At 35.4% G+C, this 26,727-nt stretch overlaps 1 protein-coding gene and 2 long non-coding RNA genes across 11 annotated transcripts in view; 2 read left to right on the forward strand and 1 right to left on the reverse strand.

Annotated features, from left to right (window-relative positions):
* Positions 1–26,727, forward strand: part of Sarm (sterile alpha and armadillo motif) — a 90,722-nt gene that overhangs the window by 58,237 nt on the left and 5,758 nt on the right. For all 9 annotated transcript variants that reach the window (XM_034984389.2, XM_069509583.1, XM_034984388.2 and 6 more), the window contains 4 exons: positions 19,869–20,024; positions 24,260–24,420; positions 24,734–25,178; positions 26,314–26,559. In XM_034984389.2, coding sequence (XP_034840280.2) covers positions 19,869–20,024; positions 24,260–24,420; positions 24,734–25,178; positions 26,314–26,559 — 1,008 coding nt within the window. The remainder of the gene's footprint in view (positions 1–19,868; positions 20,025–24,259; positions 24,421–24,733; positions 25,179–26,313; positions 26,560–26,727) is intronic.
* Positions 2,914–4,912, forward strand: LOC138404755 (uncharacterized). Its single transcript, XR_011238557.1, has 2 exons — positions 2,914–4,015; positions 4,357–4,912. It is a non-coding gene; the product is annotated as an uncharacterized lncRNA (long non-coding RNA).
* Positions 6,779–8,698, reverse strand: LOC138404747 (uncharacterized). Its single transcript, XR_011238550.1, has 3 exons — positions 7,901–8,698; positions 7,574–7,702; positions 6,779–7,225 (listed from the first exon to the last, which is right to left on the reverse strand). It is a non-coding gene; the product is annotated as an uncharacterized lncRNA (long non-coding RNA).

Genomic DNA, 26,727 nt, shown 5'->3' on the forward strand with positions numbered 1-26,727 from the left:
AAAACCCTTCTTGCGCTATTGGAGTGTAAATTAGGGAATCAGCTGCTATCACTAGGTATTACAGTTTTAAATACGGAATCTGACTATTTGTAATAGTGGCATCATTAAAATAATACTGTAAACATATTTTAATAAATAGTCGTTTATTTCTAGCTACATTTATACACAAGCAATTTTTTTTGATTTGCCACTATTTCTCACTTCAGATTTCGCTAGACAGACTACCTACTTCCTTGTTTTAGAAACTATACTTAATCGTTGCAAAAAGCACTGAAACCGCGTGTCCAAGAAAAACTTACATTTATGACGCTGTAGTTGTATTATATTTTATAAGTACTAGAGATATATAAGTAGGTACTAGTGACAACTCGTCACGATTTTCAGACAAGAACAGAAAAATTTGGAAGGATGTTTTTTCAATTTTATAAAAAAACGCCTCATCTGCTCTACTTTATTGTTCCTTTTTCATTTGAAGCTTCATTTGATGATGTTCCTACCAAAGACATTTTATCCTACTTAGTTTATTTATTGCTATATCAATTACTATTGAGGTATACCGCATAATGAATAAGACGCTTACTCACAACTTTACTCGCAAAATTAATATGCATCAGTACAGTCTAATCGTACCTACACGCGTTAAATGCGAGTAAATTAAGTCACAGATTTGAACACTGGGGTGAGTCAGACTTGAGTAAACGATAAAGTAAACACAGAGGTTCTTTGTGTTTCCGCAAAAGCGAAATATGGTGAAAAATTTGATTTCTTGTCTCGTTTACTTTGATTCTATATTTTATTTCTATTCTATATTCTTTTATTTTATCATATATTTTTTAAATGTTTACAAAAATAACGAAGTAAAATAATAAAATATACCTACAAATATAACAGAAACAGCAGAAAAAAACTAGTTATGTAGATAGTTAAAATTTCCGAAAATATTACATATATATATACTTAATTTTTTTAGAGCCTTGTCACACTGTATAGGTACCTGGTTTATTTTTAAAACGCTATTATTTGATTTTTAGGGTTCCGTACCTCAAAAGGAAAAACGGAATCATTATAGGATCACTTTGTTGTCTGTCTGTCTGTCTGTCAAGAAACCTACAGGGTACTTCCCGTTGACCTAGAATCATGAAATTTGGCAGGTAGGTCGATCCTGTAGCTGACATTTGGGGAAAAATCTGAAAACCGTGAATTTAGGGTTAGATCACATAAAAAAAATTAATTGTGGTCATGAACTAATAATTAGTATTTTCAACTTTCGAAGTGAGTGACTATATCAAGTGGGGTATCATATGAAAGGTCTTCACCTGTACATTCTAAAACAGATTTTTATTTATTTTTACGCATCATAGTTTTTGAATTATCGTGCAAAATGTTGAATAAATACGACTGTAGTACGTAACCCTCATTGCGCGACCCTGACTCGCACTTGTTTGATCTCGTGGCAGCTAACACACTTTAAAATTTACATCTATAAAGTAGATACAATATTTTTATAGAAATAAAACCGTACAAGTACCTACTAGAAAGAAATAAAAACGATTTGGATTATGTCGATATTTGCTTACGTCTCGCTGACATTGAGGGGTCATTGACTCATCACGACATAATTATTATCAGCTCTCCCTTCACTTTGGCTTTACAGAGCTACATTATCGTTATCCATGACGTCTTTGTCGTAACAAAATGTTTATAAATAATTTTATTGCTTAAATGGGTACTCTTTTTTTATCTAAATATATAAACGAGTGACTGACTGAACGAGGGTGAAATCTATAGAGCGCACTCTGACTTTGCTAAAACTTAAGATAGAGTTAAAACGAGACAGATGTATATCTCTCACATAAATCTGTCTCGTTTTAACCCAATATTAAGTCTGAGCAAAGTCAAAGTGCGCTCTATAGATCTTAGCCTGATTTACTGACTGATCTATCAGCGCACAGCTCAAACTACTGGACGGATCGGGCTGAAATTTGATAATTCAATCCCTAAGGGGGTTCGAAATTTGTGTAGTCCACACGTGGACGAAGTTGCTGGCATATATATACTAGTCTTTCTATAAACTTATTTCGGTAGTAGAAAATCTATACACAGTAGGTATATATAACTATTATATCATCTCCTCTTGGCCCTTTAAAATAATTATTGTGAATCGTATTATCTGCATTAGATACTTAAATATTATTCCTCATTACCGAATTTATTCATTGTAGGTACCGAATATTTTCTGAGTAATTTTCTTCAATGCCTGAATATATTTCCTTTATTAGATAGTTATTTAAACACCCAAATTGTATCTGCGACTTTTTGTGTAGGCTGCCGTGTCAGTTTGAAATGTTGAAAGTCCATCAACAGTTTTGTACAATACAAACAAATTACCTTTAAGCTGTAGGATTCTGATTATTTCTCTTTTATTTTCGAAAATCTTCTTGATTCGAATATAAGCTCGGATATTATAGAGTAGTAGTCTAGTAGTAGTAGTAGAGTAGTAGAATAGTCAATAACTGAATTTCCTGATTACCAAACACCAAAGATCTGATCAATTCATATTGGTTTCTTTGAGTTATAGGATGCCAGCCTCAGCTATAGGTACATATATAGTATCTCTCTCTCTTTTATATTTTGACAGTATTCTAGATTCGAATATCTATAAGCTCGATATTAATGACTCAAATATTATATGTAGATACTTATATGTATTATGTATAAATGTAAAATAATGATAACACAAGATTTTTAGGAGATACGTCTACTTACTTTTAAAATACATATTTCTGTTATGAAAAGATAAATATGTATTAATAAACACCTACATATTTGTTTTGAAATTAGAATGTATTAGGTAGTTAGTAGTTGACACGGTAGCACAAAAAATCTGATCCAGGCCTAGCATGGGCCGGGAAATTTTCTCCCCGAGGAAAGGATAAAAATTTTATCCCCTCCGATAGTTATTTCCACTCTCCGAGCATGGGCACAGGGTTGGATATAATTATCCCCGGTGATAAGGCGGGGAAAGACTAGTCCTCGGTTAATGTCAAAGTGTTATTATTTTTTATCTGTGCTTTTGATTTTGCTCGTTTTCGTTACTCGTAACTCGTCTGTGGCTGCTTTTTATTTTAAAAGAGCTAGAAGCCGGAGCCGTAAAATAGTTTAAAAAACATTCACAGAAGATTATGCACGTAAGTATTGTTATTGTTTGTGTTTACCTAACCTAACTCCACTTTTGAATTATCCAAATTAAAAAATAATCGAATAGTTGAAATTCCTAGCTATCACAGTAAGTATCACAAAGACAATTTGTGTTAGTCAGTACACAAAATTGAAGTGATAATATATTGATATTGTTAGCGACAAAGAAATGCATAAATTGTTGTTTTATTTGCAGACATGGAAATATGTACTTGAAGAAGGGCACTGGCCACTGACTGACAAGTATGATGAGGCAGCTCGGGATGTAGGACCACCGGGAAATGTCTCAATAGTGCCGTCGGTCACATATATGAGCACATAAGTGTTCAATATTAATTATCACTGTTGGGCATAAATGCTCAACAGGAATTGGACCTGAAGACTCCATAATGGGCCAGCCAGAGAGATGCGTGTATTAATTTAGTTCTATTAAATGTGTGTCTTGTATAACAAACTCAAAATAACTTTAGGTACCTACCTATTGGAATAGGTAAGTTAGGTACACATCTTATCAACATAAAATATTTTCATTATTGTTTGAGATGATGATAAAACTAACAGTTCAGCACACTGCACTGAGAAGAGTTCAATATCACTTAAAATTGGTTAAGCTGGTATGGTTTGAGCTATTAAACTAACCTAATTTCTTTATAAGCATGTCAAGCCAATGTTTTTTATCTTATGGCAGGAAATCTTTGAAGTGTCGGTGGTGGACTATGGTGAGACTGTCGTTTAACCCACTTTGTACACAGTGGGTACTTTATAAAACCAATAGCCCCGAGTGGTTTTCCTATAAATGCCAATAAATAAATAAAAAGTAAGTAGAGGATATGTACATTTTTGTAATTTATAAATAGTTATGAATATAGGAAGTTATTCTATGGCAGTGTGGTTTGATTGAACATTAAACTTGTTACTTCCTTTTCTTAAGGATAATAGCACTACTTTTAGATCTGTTAAGTTAACATCAGAGATTTGTGTACATCCAAATAAGCATTGTTTTAATTGGTATTCCTAATATTATGCCTAAAAGTTTGTGTTTGTTACTCAATCACACAGAGTACTTAAAGCAAAATTATTTTTTGAAGAAACTTATTTTTTGTTATAGCAGCAATAGAAATAAGTACAAAATTTCAACTTTAACCTGTTACGTTTCAGGAGACAGACAGATGGAGAGCTGAGACTGTAATAGGGTCCCATTGGTACCCTACAGAACCCTAGTAGTAGTAGTAGTAGTAGATATAAGGATGGGTTTGCACAAGGTGGTTTTAGGTAATAGGTACTTAAAGAAATATATTTTAATGCAAATATGTATTTATTATTCCATCCCTTTTTCCCTTTTATTGTCGGGCAACAGTTAGCAGTCTGGTTTGATCCATAGATATGTGAGACTTCTTTATTTGTTACATTTTCTAGTCTGTCCTTTGGTTGTTCCATTGGAATTCTGAAATATACAATTTATACATTAATGATTTTCAATAATAATAAATTAAGAGTAAGAGGATATACTGAAATGGTCTATAAAGTATAATAGGCTAACATATTTACTCTTACAAAACACTTATGATGAACCATTATAATTTGTAAAGTGTTATTGTGTTTGTGTATCATTATGTATTTAACTATGATATAGGTGTGTATTTTAATTTAAGAATTGTTTTGTTAAATTAGACTCCTGCCTATTTTGTTCAAATAAATGATTTTATTATAATGAGTCATTGTGTTATTTTATATTTCCAATAATCCATACTAATATTATAAATGCGAAAGTGTGTCTGCCTGTCTGTCTGCTAGCTTTTCACAGCCCAACAGTCTAACCGATTTAGATGAAATTTAGTACCTACAGAGTTAGCTTACATCCCGAGGATGGACACCGGCTACTTTTTATTCTGGAAAATCAAATAGTTCTCACAGGATTTTTAAAACCTAAATCCACACAGATGAAGTCGCGGGCAATAGTCATCCCATGACCTTGACTTGTATCTCACTGGTAACTACCATCTGCCAAGAGTCTTATAGATGTGAGGACGTAGAATAAATAGAGAATAGCCGCGAATACCTATTTGTAGGTACCTACTACCTACCTAAGTAGGTAACCTAAATTAGGTACCTATTCGTTTGCACAAGATGGTTTTAGGTAATAGGTAAGTACTTACTTACTTTAATGAATCCATCCACCGAATTAATCGGCTTTAGTGCTTCATTAAGCTGCTCGCATAAGTACAGCACATAATATTTGTCCATCCGAAACAAGTGTTGGAACTCAGCGTCGGGAAATTCAAAGGGATTACTTCCATCACTAATTACGTGCTCATGTTATTTTCGTTCTAAATTCTCTATTTCAAACTAATAAAAAAAGCGCGAGACATGTTTTTTGATCTTTTAATAATTGAGTTAAAGTTCTATGAGCTTATACCCACCTCTAATCTCGATGATAAAATTATCCCTCTCAAATGTCAAAAAAGGACAGTTTATCTTCTTTATAATTTTTATCTTCGGCCCATGCTAGCCGTGCTGCACGGCTAGCATGGGCCGAAGATAAAAATTATATCCCCCGATTTTATCCACTGCACAGGAGATAACATTAACTTCTCCACCCCTCAGAGCACGGCAACAGGGGAGAGGAGAAGTTTATCCCCGTTTGACATTTCACGGGGACTCGGGGGACTATTTATCCATCGTCTATAGCATGGGGCCAAATAAAAGAAGATAAACTGTCCTTTTTTGACATTTGAGAGGGATAATTTTATCATCGAGATTAGAGGTGGGTATAAGCATATAGAACTTTAACTCAATTATTAAAAGATCAAAAAACATGTCTCGCGCTTTTTTTATTAGTTTGAAATAGAGAATTTAGAACGAAAATAACATGAGCACGTAATTAGTGATGGAAGTAATCCCTTTGAATTTCCCGACGCTGAGTTCCGACACTTGTTTCGGATGGACAAATATTATGTGCTGTAGGTACTTGTGCGAGCAGCTTAATGAAGCACTAAAGCCGATTAATTCGGTGGATGGATTCATAAAAGTAAGTAAGTACTTACCTATTACCTAAAACCATCTTGTGCAAACGAATAGGTACCTAATTTAGGTTACCTACTTAGGTAGGTAGTAGGTACCTACAAATAGGTCCTACATGCGGCTATTCCCTATTTATCCTACGTCCTCACATCTATAAGATTCTTGGCAGATGGTAGTTACCAGTGAGATACAAGTCAAGGTCATGGGATGACTATTGCCCGCGACTTCATCTGTGTGGATTTAGGTTTTGAAAATCCTGTGAGAACTATTTGATTTTCCAGAATAAAAAGTAGCCGGTGTCCATCCTCGGGATGTAAGCTAACTCTGTAGGTACTAAATTTCATCTAAATCGGTTAGACTGTTGGGCTGTGAAAAGCTAGCAGACAGACAGGCAGACACACTTTCGTATTTATAATATTAGTATGGATTATTGGAAATATAAAATAACACAATGACTCATTATAATAAAATCATTTATTTGAACAAAATAGGCAGGAGTCTAATTTAACAGAACAATTCTTAAATTAAAATACACACCTATATCATAGTTATATACATAATGATACACAAACACAATAACACTTTACAAATTATAATGGTTCATCATAAGTGTTTTGTAAGAGTAAATATGTTAGCCTATTATACTTTATAGACCATTTCAGTATATCCTCTTACTCTTAATTTATTATTATTGAAAATCATTAATGTATAAATTGTATATTTCAGAATTCCAATGGAACAACCAAAGGACAGACTAGAAAATGTAACAAATAAAGAAATCTCACATATCTATGGATCAAACCAGACTGCTAACTGTTGCCCGACAATAAAAGGGAAAAAGGGATGGAATAATAAATACATATTTGCATTAAAATATATTTCTTTAAGTACCTATTACCTAAAACCACCTTGTGCAAACCCATCCTTATATCTACTACTACTACTAGGGTTCTGTAGGGTACCAATGGGACCCTATTACAGTCTCAGCTCTCCATCTGTCTGTCTCCTGAAACGTAACAGGTTAAAGTTGAAATTTTGTACTTATTTCTATTGCTGCTATAACAAAAAATAAGTTTCTTCAAAAAATAATTTTGCTTTAAGTACTCTTTCTGTGTGATTGAGTAACAAACACAAACTTTTAGGCATAATATTAGGAATACCAATTAAAACAATGCTTATTTGGATGTACACAAATCAAATATGATGTTAACTTAACAGATCTAAAAGTAGTGCTATTATCCTTAAGAAAAGGAAGTAACAAGTTTAATGTTCAATCAAACCACACTGCCATAGAATAACTTCCTATATTCATAACTATTTACAAATTACAAAAATATACATATCCTCTACTTACTTTTTATTTATTTATTGGCATTTATAGGAAAACCACTCGGGGCTATTGGTTTTATAAAGTACCCACTGTGTACAAAGTGGGTTAAACGACAGTCTCACCATAGTCCACCACCGACACTTCAAAGATTTCCTGCCATAAGATAAACAACATTGGCTTGACATGCTTATAAAGAAATTAGGTTAGTTTAATAGCTCAAACCATACCAGCTTAACCAATTTTAAGTGATATTGAACTCTTCTCAGTGCAGTGTGCTGAACTGTTAGTTTTATCATCATCTCAAACAATAATGAAAATATTTTATGTTGATAAGATGTGTACCTAACTTACCTATTCCAATAGGTAGGTACCTAAAGTTATTTTGAGTTTGTTATACAAGACACACATATAATAGAACTAAATTAATACACGCATCTCTCTGGCTGGCCCATTATGGAGTCTTCAGGTCCAATTCCTGTTGAGCATTTATGCCCAACAGTGATAATTAATATTGAACACTTATGTGCTCATATATGTGACCGACGGCACTATTGAGACATTTCCCGGTGGTCCTACATCCCGAGCTGCCTCATCATACTTGTCAGTCAGTGGCCAGTGCCCTTCTTCAAGTACATATTTCCATGTCTGCAAATAAAACAACAATTTATGCATTTCTTTGTCGCTAACAATATCAATATATTATCACTTCAATTTTGTGTACTGACTAACACAAATTGTCTTTGTGATACTTACTGTGATAGCTAGGAATTTCAACTATTCGATTATTTTTTAATTTGGATAATTCAAAAGTGGAGTTAGGTTAGGTAAACACAAACAATAACAATACTTACGTGCATAATCTTCTGTGAATGTTTTTTAAACTATTTTACGGCTCCGGCTTCTAGCTCTTTTAAAATAAAAAGCAGCCACAGACGAGTTACGAGTAACGAAAACGAGCAAAATCAAAAGCACAGATAAAAAATAATAACACTTTGACATTAACCGAGGACTAGTCTTTCCCCGCCTTATCACCGGGGATAATTATATCCAACCCTGTGCCCATGCTCGGAGAGTGGAAATAACTATCGGAGGGGATAAAATTTTTATCCTTTCCTCGGGGAGAAAATTTCCCGGCCCATGCTAGGCCTGCAGTAGTGATTTACGAATATGGATTTCTCAGTTCATCAGGAGGATGGTAAGATCAGCGTCTCATCACTCGATAGAGTCGTCCATGAGGCGGATACGGAGTTCCGTGGGTAGTGCCCCTCTCGACCCTCGCCCCGCTCTACTCGCCATTCTAATTAGCCATTGTGGTCGCAAGAGTTTGCGATCGCCCGGCCGGCTCCGGCCTCCGGCTAGAAGTCAGTCAGTCACGCCGTAACCGCCGTCAAGCTGGCACGTATATAAAGCTTCCGTAAATGAACATAGCACGTGTCATATCACGATTAAAAATATAGCCATGATTATTATGCTAAAATTTATCTAATCATAAACTTGGAGTCTAAAATAAATATTTGTAGTAATATTTTGAACAGAATCGTTATGCCGTGACAGGATACAACGTCAATGTTACCCAACTCAAAAGGCTATGATTTAATAGTATCTTATTGTAATGTAAATCATCAATTATATTATGTCCTTAATTAATGTAGTAAAACAATAATAGGTAAACCGTCAATACATGTTGCAAATAATATTATTTAAGTAAATTAATAATAATGTCAACAATCTCAATGTTGGTACAATGGTACCTACCATTGTACCAACATAAATAATTATTAAAAATATCATGTGATGGTCGACGTCCGCCTGTTTTGCGATGGGAAGATATAAAAGTAGCTACCTCGACAGAGGAGCCACAGTCTCTAAGTGAAATTGATTCGGTGTTAGTTACAGTCTCGTATTATAACTCCTTCTCGTGAACTACAGCCTTAGTCTAGTGAAGTGAGGGGACAGTCTTGTATCGACAGCCCAGAGCAAACACAGCGGACCTTACTGAAGTTAAGTATTCTTATATTGTATTATAATGTAATGTAATCATTTGCCTTTTATAGATTACCTGTTGTAACTGTGTACCAAATATGTACCTACTACTTTACTCAACGTTCTAATGTTTTAAAAGATGTGTGTTATGGAGTTTCTTTGCCCTTTCTTCTCCATGACTAAACACCTTAGCGAAACGGGTGGTAGATTCATTTTAATATAAATAGATCAATGCTGAACAATACAATTCAATTATTATTCGACTTGGTTGGTTTTACTTCTGTATTTATCACCTACCCTCTTGTGCTATTTATTTTATACATTGAGATAAAAGTAAACACTAGGTTGTTAGCTTCTAATTATTATAGAAGCCTGTTTAGATGATTAGGATTCTTACTTTGAAATAATACGGCAGATGCTTTGCTTGATTTTTAATTACTTAGTATTTGGCCTTACCTGACAAATAATTGATAAATGATAACTTTCATTAGTAATCATTGGATTTAATTTATCATCACTATTAAAGCCCACTGTCTTAACTTCTCTTCTTTTACCATAAAATCTCACATCAGAAGTGGGATACGATAATTCTTTTCTTGTCGCAATACTAATACTTTTCAAATGCTTTCAGCAATCGTGGATGCGGCTTCTCCTCGAAGCGACAGGCTACCGCCTGTCGTCAGCGCCACTTGGTGTTGGTGTCCAATGATCCCAAAACGAGAGGCAACTCTGTTGTCAGCGGCACTTGGTGCTGGTGTGGCACCGCCGGTTGAAACGTCGCGTCGTTTGATCAAGCTAAGTACAATTTTGTGCGTTGTGTGTGAAGAAAAGTGTAAATTTAAAACCACGATTTTGTGGTGTTGTTTCTATGAAAAAGTTTTTGTGAGGGTAATCATAAAAGATTTTTAATTAGTTAGATAAACCACGTGTTGTGGTATAATTTATTTAGATAAGAATAAGTCTAGTTAGGCGTCAGATTGACCGAGCGGTTTATAATAAAGTATATAACAATGTGAAATCATTTAGAAGGTTATGATATACCGAAACTAAATAACGAATAAATCAGTAGGTTTGCTTTAGAGACATTGCATCGTACCGTTTGCTTACAACTCAAAACAAGAAGAAATCACTATTTTGATTTATGTAACTTAAACGTAAACTATATTAATTATTCATTCTCCTTCTTAAAATAATTCAACTATTTTTCTTTTCTAAAAAGAGATGCTCAAGTAACTTTTGTTAATCAACTAACTTCTTTTTCTTAAAACAACGTAAAGCAGATTGCCTACTCAAGTATTTCTTTTCTGTTTAGTGATGCTATCAGAACATTTAATTTTATAACTACCTACGTTACAACGCGTTTTAATTTATTCTTGTTTTGAGTTGGTTTGAGATACATACACTACACTTGTTTATAAAACATAATCAACAAAGAAAACATTCTCTTCTACTCTAATTTCGGTCTGACGTCTAGCTACCCTAGTTTTTATGACAATAACATTGACGTTGAATCATTGAATATCGTTTTGTGGATGGAGCAATCTTACTTTTTTTTTATGTCGGTACTTTTGTTGCCACTGTTCACTGGCTGCAGTTTTTTTATTTTCCTATGTACTTCGGGAACGAAGTACTTATCAAGATGGCCGAATGGCCGTCATTTATATTAAATGACGGAAAGAAAACAAAAATATTATCTTAAAGGGGAACCAAAACAAAACAAACAAAAAAAAAAAGAAAGAAAAAAAAAAAAAAAAAAAAAATTGTGATTCTCAAGTGGAACAAAGGGGATTAGGTTAGTTAGGTCTGTCTGGAGCTAATCATTACCTTGTACTATGTGGAAAACGGAAAATAATGATATTATATTATCTTCTTTTTTTTTGGTCTGGTAATGTTAGACGCCTTGTTCGGACGGTGCTAGCGTACAGTATTTACTAGACAAGAGTCTTGTACAAGACCCATTTATGGGCGGACAGACAGTTAGGCAGGGTAGTTAGGCTGCCTGGAGCTAATCATTACTAGTACTAACGCAAAAAAATAATAAATTATTAGGCTAGTAATGTTAGACGCCTTGTTCGGACGGTGCTAGCGTACAGTATTTACTAGACAAGAGTCTAGTACAAGACCCATTTATGGGCGGGCAGCGGTTAGGCCAGTTAGTTAGGGCTGCTCAAGCTAATCATTACTAATACTAATGCTAAAAAAAAATATATATTTTTGGTTTAGTAATGTTAGGTGACTTGTTCGGACGGCGCTAGCGTACAGTCTTTACTAGGCAAGAGTCTAGTACAAGACCCTATTTATGGGGTGCAGCCAGTTAGGGAGTTAGGCTGCTGGTGTCCTGCCCTGTTGCTTTGCCGTTATGTCCCACCAGCAGGGGAATAGGTACCCTGCAATAAAGGACGGAGGCAAAAAGTCTGCTGGGGTTGCTGACCCTCTCAGTCTAGATCTACACGCACAGCAGGTGGGAGGACCGAGAGGGGGTAGCAACTGGTTAGTTAGCTGTAGCTTATAGATATTTTTTTTAGCTTACAGATATTTTTTTTTGTAGCTTTTAGCTAGATCTTTCTTCTTCTTTTTTTTTCTCCCCTTCTGTTTTTCCCTATGTACTTCGGGAGCGAAGTACTTATCAGCATGGCCGTGTCATATCACGATTAAAAATATAGCCATGATTATTATGCTAAAATTTATCTAATCATAAACTTGGAGTCTAAAATAAATATTTGTAGTAATATTTTGAACAGAATCGTTATGCCGTGACAGGATACAACGTCAATGTTACCCAACTCAAAAGGCTATGATTTAATAGTATCTTATTGTAATGTAAATCATCAATTATATTATGTCCTTAATTAATGTAGTAAAACAATAATAGGTAAACCGTCAATACATGTTGCAAATAATATTATTTAAGTAAATTAATAATAATGTCAACAATCTCAATGTTGGTACAATGGTACCTACCATTGTACCAACATAAATAATTATTAAAAATATCATGTGATGGTCGACGTCCGCCTGTTTTGCGATGGGAAGATATAAAAGTAGCTACCTCGACAGAGGAGCCACAGTCTCTAAGTGAAATTGATTCGGTGTTAGTTACAGTCTCGTATTATAACTCCTTCTCGTGAACTACAGCCTTAGTCTAGTGAAGTGAGGGGACAGTCTTGTATCGACAGCCCAGAGCAAACACAGCGGACCTTACTGAAGTTAAGTATTCTTATATTGTATTATAATGTAATGTAATCATTTGCCTTTTATAGATTACCTGTTGTAACTGTGTACCAAATATGTACCTACTACTTTACTCAACGTTCTAATGTTTTAAAAGATGTGTGTTATGGAGTTTCTTTGCCCTTTCTTCTCCATGACTAAACACCTTAGCGAAACGGGTGGTAGATTCATTTTAATATAAATAGATCAATGCTGAACAATACAATTCAATTATTATTCGACTTGGTTGGTTTTACTTCTGTATTTATCACCTACCCTCTTGTGCTATTTATTTTATACATTGAGATAAAAGTAAACACTAGGTTGTTAGCTTCTAATTATTATAGAAGCCTGTTTAGATGATTAGGATTCTTACTTTGAAATAATACGGCAGATGCTTTGCTTGATTTTTAATTACTTAGTATTTGGCCTTACCTGACAAATAATTGATAAATGATAACTTTCATTAGTAATCATTGGATTTAATTTATCATCACTATTAAAGCCCACTGTCTTAACTTCTCTTCTTTTACCATAAAATCTCACACACGCGACTCGCCTGTGATGACGATAAGTGATTGACAGTGCTCTCGATTGATAACGAGAAAATTTAAAGCAAATCAACATTGAATCATGTGAATAACATCCATTGGACTTGTTACCCAGTGCAAAATACTAGCAATTGTTGGCGCACCACAAGGTAAACCCATTATGCTCAGCTCGTATACTTCTAAAACTGGCACCATTGTGTGTCGTGGATACTTTACTGCATATCCTCATTGCAAATTCGCTGCAGTTGACATACGTATTTAAAGAGAACTCACTATGATTGCTTTCAATGTTATCAAGTAAAATTTCCTCGCATTTACACCGATTGTAAGAGAAATATTGTTTATATGGTAATGGTAATTAGTGCAATCGGTTTGCGATAAAATGCAACATGAAAATAATATAAGGATTGATGTTTGTGAAATTCATTTAAACTTCTATAATCATGTACGAACTTCACTCGGAGGAACCGAAAAGTTTGAGGTTCTACTTATTTAAAAACTACTTAAAGCTTTTTAAATAGCACAAGAAGATGGGGACAAAAACAAAACTTGGTAGGTATAAAGCATACATTCTAACTTGAACAAATGCATTTAAAATGCAGTTCCAAATAAAGTCGAGTAGATTAGATAACTTTTGAAAACTATTAGAAGAAACAATAGTAGGTAGCTATTGCCGAAACATTGATAAATATTAAAAGCGTAGATTAATCTAAGTGCTTTTAGCCTAATCCCGCTCTACATACCCAATATCTGGATTAAAATAAGCAATAAAAACTTATTTTCTGTATATAATACGTATATGTAAATTTATGCTAAATCAAAGTACCTACCTGTTAGGTGTTCCGCTTATAAGATAAAAGTTTATAACTAAAATTAATATTGAAGCACCGGTTTTATAAGTATATTGGATATAAATATAAGTATGTTACAATATAATCGCTCTTTAAGAACGGTGATAAATGCGAGTCTTGTACAGATACATGTTCTAGAATAATTTGTATTATAATGTTAATATGACTTTAATCCTATTGTGGTAACAACCGCAAGTCTGCACGTCCACGTGACGCTGTACTTAACAATTATATAACAAATCATCACTTGAACTTTTGTGCATGCAAAACTGACCTTCACAAGCAATGTCTCTCAATACGCATGCAGCTACTAAGTGCAGCTAGCACTAACCTAGAATACCGCAGTGCTTATTACTGAGCATTACATTGCACGCAACATTAAATCTGATGTCTTTAGTCATAAGGCTCAATTTGGGAATTCAAAATCCAGAGCCCAATGCATATAGATAATGGCCGCAGCTGTGAAAGCTCTGCCAAGAAATGGGCTCGGTTTGCATGGGGAGAATAGGTTATTTGTCTTTTGTTGTTTTCTAATTCTAAGTTATTAATGCTTCAAGTGTCAACGTTGGAATTCCTATAAGCCCTTACAAAGAAAATCTATAATATTATTCACTCCTTTCATGGTGGATTTCTATTATCTACTGTTTATATTAAATGTTCTTGTTGTCCATACGTGGTACTGTAATCAATTCTTATCTTAAGTGTAAAGTCAAGTGCTTCCTATAAATTCTAAATGGGTCACAACTCACATTATAATTCTCCTTTTACCTACTACCTAGTCTATATTTTTAAAAATGTTAGTCACTTTTAAACCAAACTTTAAAACACTGATGTGTCACTGTGTGTTTTTCATGAATACTAAAACACTATGTAAGTAGGTAAAGAGAATAGTCGGACTTAAGTCGGATTTAACAAAAAATCTCATTACAGCTAAAGTTTTTGAAGATTAGCAACATAATCATACAACTTGTAATGTTTTATAATTTGAGTCTATTTTATTTTATTTTAAATAGAGATAGCGAGCAAACGAGCAGGCGGAACAGGATAAATTATACTCGTAAATCCTTGTACAAGTAACCTGCTAAACATGTTGCATAATTTTAGTTTGGTATAAAGTTTCATATGCTTTCGCCAATATATTTAGTCTAAACCCGCATTCAACATATTCATTGTGTAGCTAAGTAGTTCAAATCTCCACCCATTACCATATTATCACGCGTCTCTAAATTCAAATAGATAATTATTGTGAACGCGTTTTTCAGCCACTAGACGCTGTAGACACTTTTCTTGAGACAGTCATCTAGAAAACATATGTCCAACCATAAAACAGCCTGATAGATACCTCATTCCAGAATTTAAATGTTCTACAGTTTAACTGAACTGAAGTAAACGCTACTACACTGGTAAGATAAGAGAATAATTTAAATCTGGGATACTGTTAGATTAGGTTCAGCCTAATTAAATGAGCGATTTCTAAAAGATCCTAATTAACCTTAGTCAGGTCAGCACTTTTTTAAAAGAAACCGTTAATTTCATTAGAAAGTGTGCCATCACTAACAAACTTGAATAGATTCTGACAGGAAATCTATGTTTAAATTGGTAACTGATTTTTCGGCTACTTCCAATAATATCCGATCGATTAGAAATTTTGCAGACACGTGTGGTTTGAATAACAAAAGGAAATTGTGTTACCATTTAGCGTCTCTGGTGATGGAGATGGAAGGTGAGCATTGGAACTCTGATGGCATATAGCAGGACGGTCGAATTTGGATTCATTTGCTTTGTTTTCATGAGTACTTTTCAATAAATATAATGACAAGAGATAATCAGTCAGTGGACAAGAGTCTAAATAATCGAGATTGAAAGTGGGCAATTGAACTTCCTAATGGCATATGTCAGGATAGTCCGATTGAACCATGATTGAACCTACATATTTTTTCATGCGGAAGTTTCAATCCTGTACATTAAAAGTTTCGACTTTAAAAAGTTTTGTTTTTAATTTCAACTATTACTCATTAGTCTGTGATCTAATATAGTTAAAATCAGAAATAAATGAAGCAAGTAGGCTGAAAATGTTATCCAAATACTATCAAAGCACTATGCTTTACGCATAACATCTTTAATTGCCGAATATAAAATTTCAATTGCATTTACGAGTTACACATTATGATGCTAAGTGTGACGGGACAGATCTGACATAACCTATGTAAGGTCCCTGGAACTGTGACGACATTTCTGTGAACTATGAATCACGCGTGTCTGCAATTGACCTGTTTTGATTTGATGTCGGATCTCGGTTTATTACGGAACTCTTATAGGATCACTTTATTGTCTGTCTGTCTGTCGGTCTGTCAAGAAACCTACAGGGTACCTACTTCCCGTTGACCTAGAGTCATGTTTGGCAGGTAGGTAGGTCCTATAGCTGACGTTCGGGAAAAAAACTGAAAACCGTGAATTTGTGGTTAGCTACATCACACAAAAAAAAATTGTGGTCATGAACTAATATTTTCAATTTTCGAAGTAAGATAACCATATCAAGTGTACCTACCCCACTTGATATGGTTATCTTACTTCGAAAATTGAATGAGAATGGAAAATGGAATGTGGCTTTACTTGTACATTCTAAAACAGATTTTTGTTTATTTTTAGGTACCTATAATAGTTTTTGATTTATCGTGCAAAATGTCGTTAAAATACGATTGTAGTACGGAACCCTTAGTGCGCGAGTCTGACTCGCACTTGGCCGGTTTTTTTTTGCTTTGGCAAGTATTACTCATCATTGACTCAGGATAGCCAAGTTATCAATGAAATGTTATGTAATCGCTCTATGCGGCACGCGAGCTTCAATATACACTTAGATTTCATGTCTCAATAATTATTTTAGGTATTCGCACTTTACAAACAAACTGAGTTTCATTTTAAATTTCCAGAGTCACATGGTAGTACGAACTGCCACCTCAGTACCGAATAAGAAAGCTTTTGCTTTGGGTTTCAATTTTACTTTATTAGATAGGTACCTACCTATATTTGAATTCTATCTAGTTCATGAAATTATGATCGGATTAAGTAGCTCGCCTACAAATCTAGGCGTGACCTATGCTTTTGAGACATTTAATCTACCTACTAGCTATTGTTCTAGGAATCATTAAACCAGAGTATATTTTTTCCTAAAATTAAATTAAAATTTTTAAACAATATAAATTTTAAATTTTTTAATATTATTTATCTAAATATATAAAATGAAAAGGTGACTGACTGACTGACTGATCTATCGACGCACAGCTCGAACTACTGGACGGATCGGGCTGAAATTTGGCATGCATATAGCTATTATGACGTAGGCGTAGGCATCCGCTAAGAAAGGATTTTCGAAAATTCAACCCCTACGGGGATGAAATAGGGGTTTGAAATTTGTGTAGTCCACGCGGACGAAGTCGCGAGCATAAGCTAGTTTTATTATAAATTTTTAAAGTAGCACTCGTAGTCAATTAATATATTTATAGCCCCAGAAAGAGCTAGTGATTGGCCATCATGATATTCGTCGCATACTTAAGCGATGTGTTGATTTGAGTTATATTGAAGAGGAAAAATAGTTTCGTGTGGCGATGACGCCGCATCAGCCAGCCGATGCCGGCGCTCCGTGGTCTATGACATCAGCTGGGTATACGTCAGGACGCGTCATACGTATCTTCAACGGATTCTCCGTACCATGCAGTCAGAGTGTTGTCATAAACCAATTAACATATAAATATTACATTATCTCTACGATTACGAAACCGATACCTTAATACTATTTAAGCGATGATCTCAATTTTAGGCGTCATGTAATCATGTTTCGTAATTATCTTTGCATGTTTTGATTTGTAACTGAGCTTTGTTAATCGTTTACGCACGACGATTGACTTTTAGTTATTGATTAAGGGCCATTGTGCGGGTGATGTTGAGTGGTGCACTTTGATAGCAATGACAAAGGTACCTAGGGCTGCCATGTTTTCGAGATGGCAAAGAGATGGTCAACGATTTAATAGCGATGATCAAAATTTTGATATATTTTGTTATTGTTAAGTATAGTACGCGACAGGTCGAGATGGTAATTGGGGAGGGAGTACCCCCGCGCTAACCCGGTGCGGACGAGCGCGGGCGACGTGCGTCCCCGCCTCAAACCTCGATTTCCATCTCAACCTGTCGCGTACTATGATCGAGAGTTTTGTTAGTAAAGTGAGGTAGACTATAGATTTTAAATAACGTATTTATTTAACAAAACAAATGGGTATAGTTTTTAATGTGGCCGATGTAAACATAAAATCGTTTTAAAATCAATCTACAGTAGTAGATGATTATACTGGTAGAGCGGTCCGGCATACCTGTCGCGTCTCGCGATGAAATTACATACTTCTTAATTTAAAGTTGTGTGGTGTGCTGTGTGTGTTTTTCTTGATGCGTCTTAACGCAAGTAGGGTACGTGTAGTGCGGTCCATGGCTCACTATAAATTGATGGTCAGAGTTTTCTCAAACGATGCCGTAAGCGATGAAATTTTGTTGCTTTTTTGATGAAAAGCGTTGCGTCGCGCGTCGCCGCATCGCAATGCGGCATCCTTTTGCGATGCGTTGTCGCACCGCAGTATTGCGGCCTTGCCATATCGTGAACCAGAATGAATACAGAATGTGCATTTTTATTGCCGCTATGACAATAATATTTCAAAATGGCCGTCATAAAATTAAAAGTGTTATGTCTTAAACGATAGTACGGAACTCTTCTTATGCAAGTCCAACTCGCACTTGAGCAGTTTTTTTCAAATTCCTCAATAGATTTTTTTAATTACGAATAGCAAATATATTATAGGCCCATGGCAACCCTACTTTGGAATCCCTAAGCGTCTTCGTGTCTCGATTCGTGTAGGCGGTATAGTCAGTATTCCAAGTACAACTCTTCGTGTGCTAGAGCCTGGCGCGTGAGCCGTTTTCTGATTGATAATCACCGGAGTACGGAGTGACTCATGCATAGATACAACGTTTTACCAATGTGGTTCCTTTGACACTATTCAATAGTTTCATTTAGTGCTGCACATTGTCCTTGCACTAAATTCTAAACCAGTTCCCAGAAAACAATAAAACTGATGTATGGAGACTGAAGGTTATATCTATTGTACCTTTATTATGATTTGTATCATCGATGCAACACTGTAGGCTTTCTTGATATAAAAGTAAAAAAATTATAGCCTTTTTATTTCCCGCAGGTAGAGTGGGAAAAGGTAAGATTCGCATTTGAGTGATGTTATAGCCTATAGGTACATCTTTTCATTAAAGAAGACTGGGATATCAAGACCGCCTTGACCAACTTTTCCACAATGAATTGTGATAAATACGTCCATTGGAAGTTCTTCACTTATAATATAAATTACTTAGGTAGGTACCTACTCATATACTTAATCTAATAAAATTCAAAAAGCGCGGCGGGCGTGGTGTGGCTAACCACCTATTGAAAAAAATCGGCCTAGTAAAACGTAGTGATTATATACTCTTTGCGGCCAAGTGCGAGTCAGACTCGCGCACAGAGCGTTACGTGCTACGGGCGTTTTGCATTTTGCACGAGAAGTCAGTAACATAAATAAAAACCTGCACATTGCAGGTAATTCCCTAACCGTATTTTAGTCAAGCTAGTTTATATCAAACATATTGTAATCGTGACCGCAGTATTAACATTCGACCTTTGCCTTTTTTCAGATTCCGGAGTTCAATCTAGATGGCACCAGCAGTCTAAAGCACAACGGCAGCGCCAAAGACTTGGCCTCCGTAATGGAGAACCTCAAAAAGAGCAGCCTCGTCTCTCGCCAGAACCAGAGCCTAAACACGCAGGTCACCAGCTCTTTGAAACAACAAGTAATTAACTTTGTCATAATATCATAACATCCATCCGCTGAGCTATGTCGGTTACTGTGGTCCTCCTACGGAACTCCAACCATAGCTTCTTAGTAGGTGTGTTGTACTTAATAAATCATGCAGCAAGTTGCTGAACATTCGTCTCCACGAATATTTTATAAGTCTTCGATTATAATAATAATAATAATAATTTTTTTTTATTTAAGTAAACTTTCACAAGTGATTTCGAATTTGATTGATTTTGATGTGCGTAAAATATTACATAAAGCCTGTTCATACAGTATAAATCACAAATGATTTAAGGTTTAAAAGATCAAGGCGAACTGGAGTCTTGGAGCAATAGAGTCATTAGGGCACCATCTATATCTACTCATAAAATGTTATTTTCGATCGGCGTCTTTCTAATCAAGGTGTTTTGCCATGCAAAACTATCACTACTCTTATCTCTGATCATTGCCCATATTACAAATGCGAAAGTGTGTTTGTTGTTCTACAACCTCTCTCACTGCCAAGGGTCACTGGCAGAGATATCTTATAGGGATCAATGCTTTCCTGTCCACTTTTGTCTTTTTTACTATTTTTTTTAAAATACAAATAAAGAAATAAAAAATTACATACTTAGAAATGCTCATTTAAATATAGATTCTGGGCTATTTCGGCATCGGCCTCGGTGGGTTCATAAAATAACTAGTTTATTTTGAATTTGGCGTGCGCGAGCTACGAGAAAAATAAATAAAATAAAGCAAATGCGCCGCACCGAGGCACTGAGCACAATATGGGATGAGTATACCTATTGTTAGAACTACTTGGAATAATCGACTCCAAGGTCAACGGAATCTGTAATTATTTGGGAACTAAGATTTTAGCATGCCTTTGTTTTCAAATTAACGTTGCAATTGGTCTGAATCAAATGATTCTTGATTGCGTTCGCAGAACCGAGATCTCTTGATTTAATACAAAATAATATCGCCTACTCAGGGTTTCTATCATTAATTTAAATGTAACTTTAATAGCTTAGGAATTATGAATTCTGTTAACAATAAATCCAGCAGTAATTATAAGGCTGCGCTTGCGCATAACCGTGCTGTCTATACGTATTGGCAGCGAGCCATAGAACCAAACAGCAACACAAGATGGCGTAACGTAAGACAAGATAAATTGTATCCATAAAAAATCGGCCAAGTGCGAGACAGACTCGCGCATCGAGCAAGGGTTCCGTACTTTGGCACGGTACCTACATATATAATTATTATTTATTTAGTTAATACGCCTCAAAACAAAATAATATAGATGACGCTATAAATTAACTGCTAAATAAATAAATAAAATTGAATAGTTTCATTAATTCAAAAATTTCGAAAATGCAACGTTGCAATTTCGTGAGTAGGATTCAAACTTGCATTCATTTAATTCAAGGCGCAACAGTGCGAAAAATACGCTTTGAAAAGCTTGTAACTTTTTATTACTACATATAAGAGGCCATTGACTTCAATTTTCAATATAAATTTTTACTTGATATCTCAAACCGTTTCTGATAAGTAGGGCCTTGAATACACGGACAACAAAGTGGTCCTATTATAGTTCCGTTTTACCCTTAGCTACGGTGGACCCCTAAAAATATTATATGTAGTAACTTAATAAGTATTAAAAACTAGTAGGTGGTAAACTTAATACTATCTAATATATATCTGCTATAACTGAATAAAAAACAGTAGGTAGTACCTGAGTAAAATGATTTAGCTTTTTGCTTTTTGAGGTTACCATAAAATGAAACTGTAGTCCGAAACCAATTTTCACTTGCTATAAATGAATAGATAAGGAACCCACGTTCAACTTTTCACTTTAAAAGTTAATTTGCTCATACCTACTCGTACAAATATTAGTACACTTATGTTAAACTAATATAATAACTTCTTAAAATATTGTGTGTCTGCCTCTCCTTCGCTTGTCTATAAAGCCATGTGTATTCGGTAGGTACCTACTCTAAGAATATCTAATGCTATTTTTCTGATAGGACATCTTTTACTAGTATTGTACATTGTATGTAAAGGACGAAACAATTTATTATTCTAAGAAAAAAAATACAGTCAACAAAATACAATATTTACCGATTTATTATTATCCCTTCACTGATTATTGTTATTATTATTGTCTGCGATAGAGTAACCATAGTCATTACCTAATCGTTTACATAAACCGATTTTCTTACACGGATCAAGCCTTTAACCACATGAGTAGATACATCTACTCGTGTGCTTTAACGTAGGTCTTGTAGCATACTTTTAACAGCTTTGTTAATCCTATTTTAATGGGTTCATATTGTGTTTATAATCAACTAGCGACTCGCCCCGGCTTCGCACGGGTAGCTTATTACAATCGTCGTAGGGATCATTTTTTGAAAATAAAATATAGCCTGTGCCACTCAGGAATAATGTAGCTTTCTACTGGTGAAAGGTTCAGTAGTTCTAGAGATTACCCCCTACAAACAAACTTTACCTCTTTATAATATTAAGTATAGATACTATAGATAATACCTATATGTATACGCCGTTGAAATACTACTGAAATAATTATATTACACACCCAATTTAACTAATTTTTTCTGGACACTTGACTCTAATAAAAATTAGCACTTTAAAACAAATCTCGAAAAATGATTTTACCACACCCACAGTATTTTTAAAAGACCTATTCAGCGATACCTCACTATGGGGTAAACGAGAAAAAAAATCATCCCCACTTTACATGTAGGGGAGCTACCCTAAAAAAATATTTACCTATCACAATTTTATTTCCCCACTTTGTCGGCGTGATTAATATTTATACCTATGCCAAATTACAGATTTCTAGCATTAATAGTCTCTGAGATTAACCGAGGACGGACGGACAAACGGACGGACATGGCGAAACTATAAGGGTTCCTTGTTTACTACGGAACCCTAAAAATAATACAAATAAATGCTTGAGCACTTTTTATCTACCTACTAAGCTGATTAATTTAACAAAACCTAAATATTTAAAATAAATAATTATTAACGTCACGCTGTACCAAAAGCGATTAATGGCGTCACAAGGCGTAAATGAAAAATGTTTTTAAAAAATTTAACATAAAAAATATTTTCTCGTAAAAATTACTATATTTTTATGTTGAAAAATTGAAAAAAATTGTCGTTTACGGATTGTGACGTCATTATTCACCTTCAGTAAAGTGACGTTCATGTTAAAAAAACATATTTTTTTTAAATTATTCTTTTTAATAATGAATTCTAGCCCCATAAACTACCGCTATAAAAAACATTTTGTTGTGTACAGTCCAAGACCCTATTGACTGAAATCGTTAGATCGAAATCGGTTTGTCCTGGATTGGCTCACATTGCAAGACTTAGCCTGAATATGAATATTCAATTCAAAAGTTTGTGTGGGAATTCATGTTGTAACGTAAACAGTCTGCACAAACGTTGGCCGAGGGGTTCAAGGCCTGTTGTTGCATCTCACCCACGCCTGTTGAATCATTCTTATTGCTTCCCAATAGCGACACATATAGCCCCTGCCAAAATTATGGCTATAATTTATCTCTGTGCAAAATTTTATGCCTATATTTTTTATTACTACCTATGCTATGATTAAATTAAAAAATACTTTAGCTTAACAAATATAATTTTACGAATCATTTAAGTAAATTAAAGGAACCTATTGCAATAAAGTACATACGTAGGTATGTACTTTATTGCAAATACTAAAATAAAAACAAATACAGACTTGCAAAAAATGTTGTAGACTATTGCACAAATATTTGGAATTATTGAGCTACGACTGTTTATTGATGACTAAATTAGTTTTGAAGTAGGTAGAAATATAAATAGAAAGTTATTTTTAAACATTTTCTATTTTCAGATTGATATACTTGCTACTGACTATGTAATAGGTATAATTCGGCGGCAAGTGCGCCAAAACGCGTGACGCCGCGCCCGCACGAACTTCTGTAGCATTGGCACTGAACTCAACAGTCCTTGTCTAGATAACGACTGTGAACGAAGTGTTTTATCAAGCCGAGTGTCTGCTTTTTGAGATATTTAAAACATATAAAACCTTATTGTACCTTCCTGTTATTTAAAACTAAAATTATTTAAGGTAAATAACAGATCGATGTGCAATTCGTCTAAGAAAACTGAGTAGAAATAGGTACATTATTAATATTTTGTGAATTGTAACTGTAACGGTACGTTTGGTTACAGATGGTGTCTAGCACTACATCTAGCAGCGCTGTCTCGAGCCAAAGGGTCCAGAGTTCGTCGCAGCGCGCTAGTTCTATGAAGTCGGACCTCACTGAACTGAAAAGCTCAATTTCGGAAATGAAAACGCTTAGTAACTCTGCCGCCTTAAACTTCGGACAAAGGTGATTCATTCTGCTGATTATTTTTGTACCTATTTGAGTTTATGTAATAACATACTTTTACAATGTTTTGTCAATGAGTATTAACGATAACACCGTTTCTGGCCCACCTGAGCGGCCTTGGCGCGAAGCCAATTCTCCTCCACTGATTTTCCTCGCTCCGCGTTTGTATGTAGTTTGATGCCGACAAACAATAGAAACAGTGCCGTTCGCGTGCATCTTATTTAATTTAGTAATTCTAACTTTCTAATTAGATGTAATTTTTATCATTGTGGCTTGAGAAAATATCCTTATTTGGTTGAATACGCCGTTGCAGATTAAGAAGCTCAATGGAAAATATAGTTGATCAGGATGAAAAGAAGGAAAGGCATATTCCCGACATACGCGACCTTAGTGACATGGGCGATATTGGAGACATGAGTGACATGAGTGATTTGGCTGGCGACGGCCCTTTAGTTACATTCCCAGAATCAGATACACCACCGCCTGACAAACAGTGTGTCTTAGCACCTAATGCTGCAACTGTAGGGACTAACGCTGCTAACGAGCTAAAATATAGTGCTGCACGTATGACTTCCGCCAGCTCGACGCGTGTAGTGACAGACGGTTATAGTGCATCAAAATCCGCCGCTAACAGTACAAGGATGCGACGACTGCAACATGGGGATATGCAATATGCAGAACATAGTGCCGCCGGGGCATCTCATAGACTGTTGCAAGCAGAGGGCCTCACTGCTGAACAAAATGCCGCATATCTCCAAGTAAGTTTTCAAAATTTTCAACAGTCGTAAAAATATGAATTTACATAATATAGAATTAGGTAGGTAGGTACTAATCATAACATACAAATTAAAATAACTTTAATTATTTTCCATATTACCTACTTTGGTACAAATATGTCAGTTAACTGCCGAAATACCTAATAAGTGGGTCTAGTTTTCTGCCGCCAGCAAGGCGCGCCGAAGGACGCGACCTCGCGTGACCTGGCTCGATCGATATCCTAGAATGACGTCTCACCAATGCGACGCTAGAACATTCAGTCGAGTTCGGCTCCTTGCCTTGTTAACATCCAAGAGGTTAAAGATGTAAAACACCGCACTATGGCTGCACGTTTCGTGGCATGGACGACCAGGATATTGCGGCGCGGAGGATCACCGGGGGCGGTGGGCTCATTTTATCTATAAGCGCTTATCGGAGCGTTTACCGAACCAGGCTTGTCTCAGTCAACGTTTGAACGTCGTGCGTGCGAGCATACACGGAAGTTAAATTATTGCGCATGCGCGTTCACACGGGTACACGAATAGACGGCTTTAATTTTAGAAGCGGAATGTCTTCTGGTGAGGGTTCGGCCCCGTGGCCGGTACACCGAGGTGTCCTGTCGCGTTTTCCCCCAAAGCCGTGTTATCCTTCGGTGAGAGTACGTTTCCCCAAAATATTTTACTATCGACCTTCTAAAACGTGACGTCTGTATACAAACTTTAAAATTATCATCGAAAGCCCGCGAGTACCGCGCGATTGGCCTATATCCAATAGAAGCGATTCAGCGTTCAATCCGAGCCATGACGCGCACTACTTTTGAATGTAAAAGTAGTTTTCATCCAGAGACGAACGAATGTCCACCACGCTAGATATCACAAATTCAATTTAACTAAATTAAATCAAGAACAAGAAATTATGTCTTCGAAACGACGGCCGAGACCTAATTTGCGTATCATGATTCCTGTAAATTTCCAAATATTTGTATTAACGTTGTGTAAAAGTGGCAAAACAAGTGTTAGTGATAATGGTTATTTGAGTCACAGTGGAAGTTTCCAGATTTAGAATTTAAAATGTGTCCTTTATTTTGGAACTGAACATTTATATTGTGAATTCAACTGAGAAATTTGTGTCTTTCAGGAAAAACGATCGTTACAAGCCGGTGAAGTGACAGCACAAGAAGCGAATAATATGTCTGCCTCTAGCTCTCGTTTGCAAACTGAGGCATTTAGTGCCGAAAAGAAAGCCATGGCTTCATCACAGGCAAGGCAGACAGTCTCTTCCAGCGGCATGTTTAGTCATAAGGAACACTCAAGCATGGCACACTCCAACATGACTATTTCAAGCAAAAATCTATCTTCTAAATCAACTTTGCTATCTTCACAGGTAAGGCTTTAACTATATTTTAATACATATTGAAGACTGGGGGAATGGGAAGAGACTGCCTCCTGTAACACAGTTTTTACTTACTCAGGAGTCAGGAGGCCCCATACTAGTTTGTAAATAAGTTTTCGTAAAATTAATAAAGATTACTATTATTCAGGCTAACATAAT

The sequence above is a fragment of the Maniola hyperantus genome, chromosome 3, assembly GCF_902806685.2.
Source record: "Maniola hyperantus chromosome 3, iAphHyp1.2, whole genome shotgun sequence".
NCBI lineage: Eukaryota > Metazoa > Arthropoda > Insecta > Lepidoptera > Nymphalidae > Maniola > Maniola hyperantus.